A 12,676-nucleotide genomic window follows, 5' to 3' on the forward strand; every position below is an offset into this window, starting at 1 on the left:
ATATTTCCTCTGGTAAGTAGATAAATAATCAGAGGTCGTGGATTCATAAATTCAATATCATTGAGAAAAGATGATGAGGAAATAGTCGTTTGGTAGTACAGAGCTTCAGTATTGCTGAAAAAAGGAGACTTTATTTTAGAAGATTTTTCGCCAAATAAAAGTTTATTTTTTCAGCAATAATCTTGAGGAAAGTTGAGAAAATGTTTTTATTATGAACACTCTACCTGAAAGGGCGATGGAAGCCAAATCCATTAATAAATTTAAAGGGAATTGTACAGGTAGATGAGGATAAGGAACTTAGCACGTTATGAACAAAAAGCAGGGTTGTGGGACTCAGAACGGCTGATCTTTCTATAAGGTTTGTCTGCACAGGCATGATTATGTGATGCAAGTTTCTCTGATTCTAGGCACCAGGTCTCAGGTTTCTAGACTTGTGGATCTTGATTTCATAAAATCATTTTGGATGCTCTTATGTTGGTGTTATTTTAGTGCAAATGGTGGGACAACATTTAATAAGCAGTGGCTCCCTGCTTCTGAAGAAAGCTTCTGCCATGTGTATGAACTATGTAAATGTATGTGCTGCACCATTCATAGCTGGTATCCTTATCTGTCTGTATCAGTGCCATATTACAATAGTCAGATGAGGCACCATTTGTTTAAGAAGCTTCCAGTGAAATGCTAAGGCTACAGGTGAGGGCAGGCTGCACAGCTTGCTGATCTGAAATCCTGAATGCATTTGCATGCTGCATCTGTGAGCATAAAATTTCACATTCAGTTTTGCACAGTGCTATCATAAGTATGCCCTTATATTGATCAACACATTTCAAAAATAATTCCTTGTTTAAAGTTCAACCATTGAAGTGAAAAGACATTATATGCAATTTTTTAAATTTCAATTTTATTAATTGATGCTACTTTTCGAGTTTAAATTACCAATTCAAATTGTGTATTAAATCAGAGTGAAAAAATGTTTTAGTTTGGCTTATTTGGCATCATTCTTGTCTCTCTTAGAAGGCTCAAGCCTCAATCCAGGGGTTGATGGTCAAAATGATTCAGGAGCACTTTAAAGATTCCATAACCCGAATCCATGAGGAGCATGGAATTCCTCCCAGTGTTTGAGCCAACATTATTTTTCAATCAACACTACCAGAAATAGAGTAAGTATTTCATTACTCTTTTGCCAGATGCTACTGTGGACAGAAAATATATTTCAAAGTAATTAATTGTACACAAATTACTCAGATGTAATAATGCACCGTGTAATGCAACTTTTCTCTTCCTTTAAAATACAAATAAAAACAGTTCTTTATCAATTTTTGTCCCTCTTGAGAAGGTATCGAGTCATGTTAGGGCAAAGATTTACAATTGGCAGCAATCCACTAGTTCTTTGCCCAACTAAAGAAAGAATTTGCCTTTATACGGTGCTTATTAGGTCTTCCAGACTACCCAAACCACTTTACACTCAATGGATTATTTTTGAAATGTGGGCACTGTTGTTATGTAGGCAAATGCGGCAGCCAATTTGTATACAGCATAGCCCAACAAACAGCAAATAGTCAGATAATCTAATTTATTATTTTGAGAGGCTAGCCAATCCATGTCACAGACTAGTTAAAAATGGGGGCATCACATCTGAACTCGATTCTTTCCTAACCCAACTTCCACACACGTGTAATAAAAACAGAAAATGCTGAAAATACTTAGGTGGTCAGGCAGCATCTGTGAAGACAGAAACAGAGTTAATATTTCAGGTCAATGACCTTTCATCAAAACATTCCACAAACATGTACTTCAGCAGAGGACACTCTACAGCTTGTGACCTGAAGCATAAACCCAATCTGATTTTTCCTTTCTCTAACCCAAGATCACTTACACCCATTGTAAAGTTGCTACCAACATTGGTGGACTACACCCTCCAAAACATTCTTGAAAGGAAATGGGATTCTTATGGAATGGCCTGGATTCACTCAAGAATTTCTTGCAGTAAGCATGCAGATAAACCATTAGGTTGCCTGCTCACGTCACTCAAATTGAGAAAGTGAATCCCTGCAAGTACATGTTCACAATGCATGCAGAAAACTTTGTTCATCACTCTAATGGCTGATGAAATTTCTTTAGTTGGCATAACAGCCCATCATATCTGTCTTTTAAGCCAGATTTGAGGAGCCCCAGGTTTAAGTCGGCTCCTGGCATTTTGCTATTTAATCCAGCAAAATGGACCCAGTATTTAGTTGGCTGTCCTATCAGCTTTCCTTTTCTTAGAAATTTAAGTGATAGCTGTAGAAGTCACAAGTAGTTTTAAATTAAAGTCATTGCTGCAGCTCAGTATATTGCTAATGTGCAGCATTACTTTTTTCAAGAAGTTTCACTGCTGATGAAAGCTTCTGTGAAATCAGTAGCACTTTAACGTACTGGCGGGATTAACATTGTTTAAAAAATCATGCCGTATAACTGGAACATTGCAGTCTCCATTATAAAGCCTAAGCAGAAATTAATTTGCTGAGTACTTTGTGCAAGAGTACTTGTTTCTAACTTGGTGTCACTCTTGCTTCAGGCAAAACATTTTAGGGTCAAGTCCCATTCCAGGACTCGAACACAGGCTACAATACAATACAATTACTGTTAGAAGGATTATGCTTCAGATGCGATGCAAGATTAAGGTTCTGTGTTACATGTTCTGATGGACATTAAAAATTAAATTGATTAATTGAAGCATAGCAAACTGGTGTCCTGGCAAATGTTCTACCCTCAACCAAGGCCACCAAAACACATTCACGGACAATCATCTCACTGCTGTTTGTGGAGTCTTGATGTGGACTGAATGAGTGCTGCATCAATCCACATAAAATCATTGTACAGTATATTGGAAATAATTCGTTGCGTGTGATGCACTTGTTATTTTAAGTAGTGTGAAAAGGCAATAGTCTAGATCTTTCTTTTTCCTTCCATTCCAATCCAAATTCAAAATCAGATCAGCTAAGTACAAATAAAACCAGAAAATACTGTAAATACTCAGCAGGTCTGCTGGCATCTGTGGAAAGAGACAGGGCTAACATTTCAGGTTGATGACCCTTCATCAGAATGGAAGGGGTTAGAGATATAACAAATGTTAAACGAGTGCAGAGGCAAGGAAAGGGGAGTGGGTGGAATAACAAAAGGGAAGGTCTATGACAGGGTGGATAGCAGGAGAGATGAAATGGCAAGAAGGGATAATTGTACAAGTCAAAAGGAGAAGAAAAAAAGTAAAACTAAAGAAACAAAAGCTGGGTCTAGAGGAGGCGTAATTAAGAATAGACAAATCATTGCCAACAGCTCACCACAAAAAATGAGGGCAGATGTTACGATCTGAAATCATTGAATTCAATGTCGAGTCTGAAAGATCATAAAGTGCCCAGTCAAGAAATGAGGTTCTGTTCATTGAACTTCATTGGAACAACGTACGAAGCCAAGGACAGAGACTTCGGCATGAGGGCAAGGGGGAAGAATTAAAATCATAGGTAACTGGAAGCTTGGGGTCATTCATACAGATTGAATGACGCTATTCCACAAAGTGGTCACCCAATCCTGCTTTGGTCTCCCCAATATAGTGGGGACCACATCGTGAACAGCGAATACAGTATTCTAAATTGAAAGTTACAAGTAAATTTTTGTTTCACTTGGAAGGAATGTTCGGAAGGCTAGGTGGTGGGAAGGGAGGAGGTAAAAGGGCAGGTGTCGCACGTCCTGTGCCTGCATCAGAAGATGTGTTGAGAATCGGAGGGCATGCTAGGGGTGATTTGGAATGCTGAAAGGGGGAGGGAGGGTAAGATGTGTTTTGTGGTGACATTACGCTGGAGGTGGGGGAAACGACAGAGGATGACACATTAAATGTGGAGGCTGGTGGGTTGGAAGGTGAGGATAAGCAGAACCCTATCATGGTTCTGGAATGGTGAAGAGGAATCCTCAGTTAAGAAGAAAGGAAGACAAATCAGAAACACTGGTATGGAAGGTGGCATCATCAGAACAGATGTGCTGGAGACAGAGAAACTAGGAGAATGGAATAGAATACATTCATTCTGCACACAAATGTGATCCAAAGTTAGCTTGGCTCAACACTCTAACTCCCCTCCCATTCCCACTCTGACCTATCATTGGCTACATACATATGATACAAGCTTGGAACAGGATCTCATCTTTCTCTTAGGTACATTGCAATCCTTTGGTCGGAAATTTGACATCAATATCTTAAGAATTAGCTATATCCTAAATTCAAAATGGTTTGAAGTCCTTACCTGACTGCCAGGGTTTCCATTGCTCCCATTTTCCCAGGCTGCCTGCTGTCTTGTCTATTTACTCATCCTTTGGTCTTTTCATGTTCTAATGTTTCTGTCCCATTACTTGACTGAGGTCCCATCATTCCACTCATGATTCCTATCAGATATTTGTTTCTTTAAATTCTACCCACCTCCCACAACCTCTGCCCCCCCACCCCCCCAACCCTTTTCTGATTGTTTTAAAAACGTCCATCTCTTAGACTTTACTTTAAAACTAAAAGTGTCAAAAGTGTTAACTTTTCTGTTCTCTTCACAAATGCTGATTGGCCTGTGGGTTTCTGTCATTTTCTGTTTTTGTTTCTGTTTATTACACAATCTTATTGAAGCTGTACAGTACCTCCTCTTGCATTTGATTTTGGCAAAGTTCTAAAGGATTATTTCTTCCTGGCTTTGGATTATAGTACATGCTCTGGAACCACATCTGGGGATCTTTAATTATGCTCAGCCTTCTGTGTGGGTGCTCAAACAGTTACAGATGCGTACATTTATTACAGCTGGGTTGACCCTTGTTAAGAGACAGGCTGCAGGTTCCAATAAGCTGGTACGTAGTAGTGGGGGTGACACAGCAGTAACACAATAAAAAAAACTGCTTTAATTATGATATAAAATGTATGGTGGAAGAAACTATTTAGTTAATTTAGATACCTGGAAATTCCCTTATTTGGAACTTTTAAAACATACGAAAACCAGGAAGATTTTGTCTGAAATTGTCAATGTCAGAACCATTTTCCAGTGGGTTTTTACTGCTTGGACTGGGAGCTGCAGTGGGCAGGATTCAGTCACCTTCTTGACAGCGTTAGTTCGCAGGTTTTCAAGTTAGAATACTTGCTTTAACAGGAGGACCACGTGAAGGTTATTGTCTCCCTCATTGGCCATCCAAGTCAGACTATCGCCCACATACTGAACTTCAGCCCCAAGAGACCCATTCCTGGTAGCATCACAACCATTCACACTGTATTAGCTGAAGTAATTGAATGGATTGTTAACCCTAACATCAGTCTATAACTGCTTCCCCAGCCATACGAATAAAACAAATTGCCAGAACATTGTTGCTGCACAAACCTATGTCATTGTTTGATTCCAAAGTTTCCATTTTGTTAACAGTACATTGATGCGGCAGAGTACAGTCAAATAAACTGTGCCTGCCCGTAGGACCTGTTGGAAGAGGCAGAAATCTGCAGCTGCTTAGAAATATCTTAATTGTCAGGAAGATGGGGAGAGATATTGTAATGTACCATGTAAAACAAATCAGTACTTTTATATTTACAGATCTGCAGTGCTCCTGCCCTCAATGGCTCCAAGCAAAGTTAGCAACCACCAGTCGCCCATACCAGGCTACACCTACTGTACTTCCAAATGAATAGATGTTGTTGCCATCTCTGCTTCTTTGGATCATAACACACAATAGCCACATGCAAAACTGAATTCTGTCATCTTAACTTAAATAAGAATTGTGCAGGAGATGCACTTTTAGCTATATCAAACAAAGTCACCTCAACACATAGTTGCACGCTGTGAAAATCAAAGCAAAGAGATAGATCCCGATTAGGGTTGGCAGCACCAAATAAGGCAATGGGGCAGAGCAGTTTCTGAAGACCACAGGCTCTCAAATGGGTGCCATGGTCATGGAGCAGCTGTTTAAACATAAAACCAGCTCATTAGAATAATTCATCCAATAGTAAAAATCACTGAGGTACAATACAGCAGTTGGATTTTTTTGCCCCTCCAATACAGCTGGGAATGGAAGTGGCTGGACTGTTCTACAGAATACAACAAGGACTCAATTAGCCAAATGGCCTGTTTCTGTGCCATAATGACTATGAATATTTTGCCCCTCGCCTTCTCCTGAAACCACTGATCTTTTGTATGTGTGAGATCTTGACGGTGTCAGCTGTTCTCCAATACCTCAGCAAATTGGTTGCTCTTCAATCATGAAGAATGGCACTTGGACAAGGTGCCAGAGGATGAATAATACCCACAGAATTATACCCAACAAGGAGCCAACATTTGCGAAAAAGGATAAGGGAACACAAATCAAAAATCAAATCATATAATCAACAGTGAACCGAACTTTGATGATTGTTTTGGGCAAAGGAAATTGTCATTATTTTAATTGTGCATGTATGTGTTCATGTCAGGTTGGTTGGGAGGTCAAAATAGTGGTAAGCATGTTCTCTTCCACATCAACATGGCTCCAGAATGACATTTCCAGGGTAATAGTTTTGAACCAAGGCAACCCTCTGTGGGGTAGACTTTGTAATCCAATACTTGAACCAAACAGATCCACTCTACACTACAGCACCATTGATGATTCACCAACTAGCTATCTTGACTCTCTATCTGAATCTGTTGGGATAGATTGGTGCTGAGATTCTTCCCACTTGGATTTAGAATGCTTTAAAGCCAATATCCTAACAAGTAGGTTGGTTCTAACTGGAGAAGGAAGAAAAGATTTAAATCCAGCAGTGCCCCTGGATGTACTTGGGAGATATTAAGTCTTGGCACTGCCAACTAGCAGCTCTAGTTAGACAGAGTCTGCATATTGTATGAACAGAAATCTCTCACTAGCTTGATTTGGGATTCAAAACATAGTGATCAGTTTCCGTGTGCAGACCTCAGTTGACCGTCCTTCCCCACTCCCCAGAAAATGTTTTAATTAAATATATTAAACTAAAAGCACTTGTGTAACTCCAATGTTACTGCAGCAACCTGTTGCAGATACTGACAGCTGTCACTTGGAAATTAGTGCATATGTGCCAAGATCACTACTTGGTGAATTTTGGCTGTCTAATTTAACCTGTAATTACCATGGAGATTGTTGGTAAAGGGATACTGCTTTTCAAAAAGTCTTGAAGTTACATCTACACAAATTCAAAAAGTGGGGAAGGAACAGCAAGCAGCAGCTGTCAGCAATTTGTGGCAGAAATCAAGCACATGTAGCATTCGCCATAAGCTTGAACTGATTTTATATGGAAGTATTTCCTGCTCAGTCTGCACCAGTTTATGCTGCTGGAGTGATATAGCAGATGACATCCAGTACAATAAATTCTATTATTTCCACCCCCACCCCACGAAAAAAATCTAAAAATGCTTTGGAGATTTTGTCTTCAGTTTCCTGCTCCGACAGAGTAATGACAATCACAGACAGGAGTGAACAAAACCAGCAGTCACAGCTGAAATGGAAGACATTTTATCCTCAAAAGGATTAGAACCACTACTGGAAATCACAATTTCAGTTCTGGAAGAAAAAATGACTTTATATAAACATGAAGCCAGTAAGTGACCCAAATTCGGAACTTAAATAGCCCAGATCACTCCCCATTAACTTGATGAGCCACAGAGCTTTCTCTGATTTCTGTCAAATTTTAGTTGCTCACTATGATAAAGCAGCTTTCTCTACAAATGAATAGTATAATCCAACCACACTGCATGCTACCAAAACCCTCATTCATGCTTTCCTTACCTCTAAACTTGACTATTCCAATGCACTCTTGACTGGCCTCCCAAATTCATAAACTTGAGGTCATCCAAAACTCTGCTGCTGTCCCTGTCTTAACTGACACCAAGTCTCATCACCCCTGTGCTCACTAACCTACACTGGCTGCCAGTCAAAAAACATGATTTTAAAATTCCCATCCTGGTTTTCAAATTCTTCCATAGCCTCATCCCTCCCTAGCGTGTGAGATGTGTAATTCTGGCCCTGTGTGCATTCCCAATTTTAATTTCTCCACCATTGGTGGCCATGCTGTGTCTTCAGTTGCCTAGGCCCCAGGCTTTGAATATCCCATACACATCTCTGCCTCTCTACTTTGCTTTCCTCCTTTAAGGCACTTCTTAAAAAATGTCTCTGACCAAGCTCTTAGTCATCTGACCTAATATCTCCTTATGTGACGTGTTGTACTTTGTTTGATAATGCTCCTGTGACGTGTCTTGGAACATTTAATTAAGTTAAAGTTATATCAATATAAGTTGTTGTTGTTGCAGATGGTCATGAAGGTCAGTTGGGCAAGTTAAGTCAAGTCAATACAAAGTTACTGACTCCAGAAATAGGAGAAAATTGGCAAGAAAATTTAATTCACTCACTAAAACCACATTTATAAGGCGCTGTTTCGGCAACTTCCACAGCAGAGCATAAAGTCTTGAAACTGCATTGCCAAACAATTTCCAGCTTATTTTGCCCAAACTCAGGTTGACTTGATCAGGGTCTAAGTGATACGTGCTTTGATTTGATAAGCAAGTGAAGATTTTTTTTTAAACTACATTGAAAATACTGGAAATATTGATTCCTCGAAAGTAATTTAAGCACTGCATGAACGAAAAATGAGCAATATACAAGCACCTGAAACAAAATAGATTCTTCCCCAGGAACCAAATGGAGTACATAGATATTTTCTGTTTTCAACTATTACAGAATCTGCACACTGTGAACCCAGTTGTTTGTGCAGTGAAGGATTTCAAATATATTTAAAGATACCGCCTTTATATATTAAGGTAATTTTTAAAAACTAGTTATGTAGGAAGAGTAACTTGAATTTCTGATATTCAGTGTATTGCAAAATGATAACCACCATCAGTTCTAAATTAATTCAGAATTCTAGGACATTGCCCTATCTCCATTGTGTTCTTTAAATGTGTGCTCTAATGTTTTAAAAAATACTTAAAAATAAGTAATTTCAATGGCAACCTTGAATCATTAACAATCACTGAACATATTACATTTCTTCAATTAAAGTTTGCATTTTATATATCCAATATATGTTCAGATTATCAGCCCTTCACTGGAAATGTCCCATATTTTATTACAAAGGTATTGTTCATGTTATTTGCTAGTTAGCAACTGCACAATAAAAAGAGTGCATATGGTAGCTCAGTAGCAAATGCAACACCTGATGCAGAACTGAGCCATGCATTAACGGGAATGCCCCTGGCTCAAGTTTCCATGTTCACCAAGTTAACTGAACTCATACAAGACACTCAGTAGATCCATAACAATTAGGCTTGGGCTATGGAGATAAGAAAGTCAAATTGGCCAAGAGTTCCCATTACCAATTGCCATGCTGGAAATACAAGTTATTGGATAGTGCCTAAATAAGCAGGCTTGGCTATAATGCCCCACACTGCTAAATAACCACAGCCATTTGGCATAGTACAGAGAACTGTCAACATTAGACTTACACTTCAGCTCCCTTCAAAAGAAATAGAGAAAGCATCACACAGCTCCTTACTGAACTAAATCGAATACACCTTCTTTAAGCCCTAGAAATTCAGATTGCTCCAGCCTTATGGTGCGAGAACTCAATGGTGCTTCTATATGAAATTATGGCAGACAAGCTTTCACCACCAACAAATGAGTCCTAATTCAATGGGATGTGGGAAAATCTGAAAAGATATTCCCTTACTGAAGTCGAAGTTTTTTTCAGGTCTAGTCCCCATTCTTGAACCACTGCCAAAAGTAGGCAACCACATGAAGAACACCCCGACTTTTAAAAACTGTCATTAGAAAGAACAAGGCAACCCACCAATCTAACAAGTTACAAGAACACAGAAGGGTAACATGGCTCATTTAAATCAAACTGGTGGGGGGGGGGGGGGGGGGGGGGAAGCGGGACAAATGGCCCCAGGGGTAAACACAATCAAACACCATCTGGGAACCAGAGACCATAAACCGCCTGGGATGTCCACCAGCTATTCCGAATTGTATATCATTTGGAACATGTTACCAACTACAATGCAGCACAACGATAAAATACATTCCAAAACACTAATCGTAAGCGAAGGGCAAAAAAGTTGTTTGAATATAATGTACAACACCTCCATCCTGCAGAAACTACCGCAATTTAGGAATATGCCAACCAATAACTTTTTTTAAAAACCTTGACAAAATTACCAAAACCTAACAAAGTAAGCACCCTAGTGATTAAAGAGTTCCGCTCTGTTTGCAGACTCGAAAGTTACAACCAGCCAGCTGGTCTGTATGCGAAGTGGCCTGCGGTTAAAAAGAGGAAATACCAAGGAATTTAATGCAGTTGCAAATGGGCCACTTTACTTCCGACTAAGGTCTCAGTTCAAAGGCAATCCTGCCTCACAAACAATGCTTTCGGGGGCGTTCGGTCATTCATCACTACACCAACTCTGCATTTAAAGAAAGGCTCCCCGCAGATTTCTCCTTTTAAACAACACACAACACACACAAAAAAAATGCTGCCACAATCTTTCAATCTGAATCTCTCCAGATTACACGACGGCGCAATGGGAAATGAAACTGACGAAGAAAAGCAGTTACACTTGTTGTTAACACTTTGATCAATCGAAAGGAAAAAAGGTCGAGCCTTATTCATTAAAATAACAAAAGGCACCGTATCACTCAACAGGTCAGGTCAAATAACCCTCTGGAGATAAAGGAAACCTCCTGATGACTGACTAGGCTGTTAGCAGCGAATCCCGTCTTTAATGTAAAGCAGTTCGCTGACTGGCAGTTCAGCCGCTGCTAAACCACAAACACAAATTACAAAGTTGTCGCTTTGCTGCTCACACACCGCTTTTGTTTCCAAGCAAAGTTTTGACTATCGCTTCACTTCCTCCACTAACTCACCCCGCTTAAAGCTGCCCTCGCATTTACTGACTTATCTATCAGATATCGACATGCAAAAATCAAGCCGTCTCTAACGGGCTTCAATGCAAAGGAAATGTTATAAACGCTTTTCCGACCGCCGGTCAGACGCCGCAGCTCTCCCGCAGCTTTTTGCGCCGTCTCAGCCCTCGGCGCAACTTTTAACTGTTCCGTCTCTAACATAAGCAAGCGCTTTCCTTACTTTGGAAGGGCACAGCAACGAGCCCCGCTGCTTGGACCTGGCGGCAACAGCCTTGTTCCCCTGCTCGAAAATCAAGCAGAAAGTCAGCATTGAAACGCAAACTTCCAGCCAAGCTGCCATCGTCCCGATCCCATGGGCAGCCCCCACCGCGCATGCGCGCGCTCTCTCTCCCCCCTCTCACCTCCCCCCCACCTCTGTGAGGCTGCAGCTAGTTTCCTGGCTTCCCACCTGAGCAGATCCAGCCAGGCTCCTGCACCACCACTACAAAGTACTTATTTCTGTTTCAAACCTACCGTGTGCTCTCAGCGTTTCACATTTCCAGTATTTGTTAAAACAAAACCCCTTTGCCTCTGATTCTCTACCTTCAAGTCCCACTTTGCAAAAATCAAGGCTGATACTCCAGTTCGGTACTGAGGGAGTGCTGCTCTGTCAGAGATGCTGTTTTTCGGAGGAGATGTTAAACTAGGGCCCAGTCTGCCTGCTTGGGCGAATGTAAAAGACTCCATGACACAATTCTGGAGAAGAGCAGGGGAGTTATGCTTGGTGCCCTGGCCTGTATTTATCCCCCAATCAACATCACAAAAAAACGTTATCTGGTCATTATCACATTGCTGCTATGGGAGTTTGCTGAGTGCAAATTAGCTGTCCCGTTTCCTACATTACAACATTAACTACACTTCAAAAAAAACTTCATTGGCGGTATAGTGCTTTGAGATGTCTGGTGGTTGTGATAAGCACCATATAAATGCAAGTCTTTCTTTTTTACTTATTCACTTGTCTATCTGGCTGTAACATTGCTACTTCCTCAATAATTTCTGTACTTGAGTCTCCCTCATGTCTCACAGATTCCTAACCCCGGTTTTCATGAGTCAATCTCCCCAGTGTTGTTTTGGATCTCCCCTCCCTCGCATTGTTAAAAATCACTGTTTATCCCGTGATAAAACTGAAGTACTTAACTTAACCTAAAGGCGGAGGTCAGGAACTCCAGTTCTCAACAAGCCTCATGCCTTTTGCACATGTGCCAGTGGGGAAATGGCCGTACATGCACAGTTCGGGGTTTTCACGTCTTCAGGTTGCGCCTGTGCAGAAGAAAAGGAGTAAAAACTGCGTGAAATGCAGGTCAATTTACCTGAACTGGAGTGCCATTATTGGGGAAGTTGACCCAAGGAGCATGACATGGGGAGGAGGTTAGGGAAAGGTCCCAGAAGGAAGTTCCAGGCAGAGACAAAGATAGCAAGAGGTCCCTGAAGACAAACTGAAAGAAAGGAGCAGAGCAATAAACTCTGAGTTTAGAGAGAGTTTAAAGGGAGCAGAGTTGAAGCGAAGCGAGATTGAGAGAAGCCTGAGACCTGGCTTGATAGATCCTAACTTTTTTCTAGAAACAGCAGAGGAAAGTTACTGAACTTTTAACACAAAGAATAAAATATTTATTAAACAAGAAAAAATTAACTACATTACACAAGACAAAACACCTGACTCCCCAGAGCCTGTCCAGATCTGAGGAGGCAGCCGAAGGTTGGTGACTCCTTGCTGCAGGCCTTTGGGAGCAGT

At 40.6% G+C, this 12,676-nt stretch overlaps 1 protein-coding gene across 1 annotated transcript in view; it reads right to left on the bottom strand.

Moving 5' to 3' along the window:
* Window positions 1-11,269, bottom strand: part of il17rd (interleukin 17 receptor D) — an 89,334-nt gene extending 78,065 nt beyond the window's left edge. The window contains exon 1 of the mRNA XM_078543535.1: window positions 11,126-11,269. Coding sequence (XP_078399661.1) covers window positions 11,126-11,245 — 120 coding nt within the window. The 5' untranslated portion in view covers window positions 11,246-11,269. The remainder of the gene's footprint in view (window positions 1-11,125) is intronic.
* Window positions 11,270-12,676: the final 1,407 nt, after the last annotated feature.

The sequence above is a fragment of the Cetorhinus maximus genome, chromosome 6, assembly GCF_964194155.1.
Source record: "Cetorhinus maximus chromosome 6, sCetMax3.hap1.1, whole genome shotgun sequence".
NCBI classification, from domain to species: domain Eukaryota; kingdom Metazoa; phylum Chordata; class Chondrichthyes; order Lamniformes; family Cetorhinidae; genus Cetorhinus; species Cetorhinus maximus.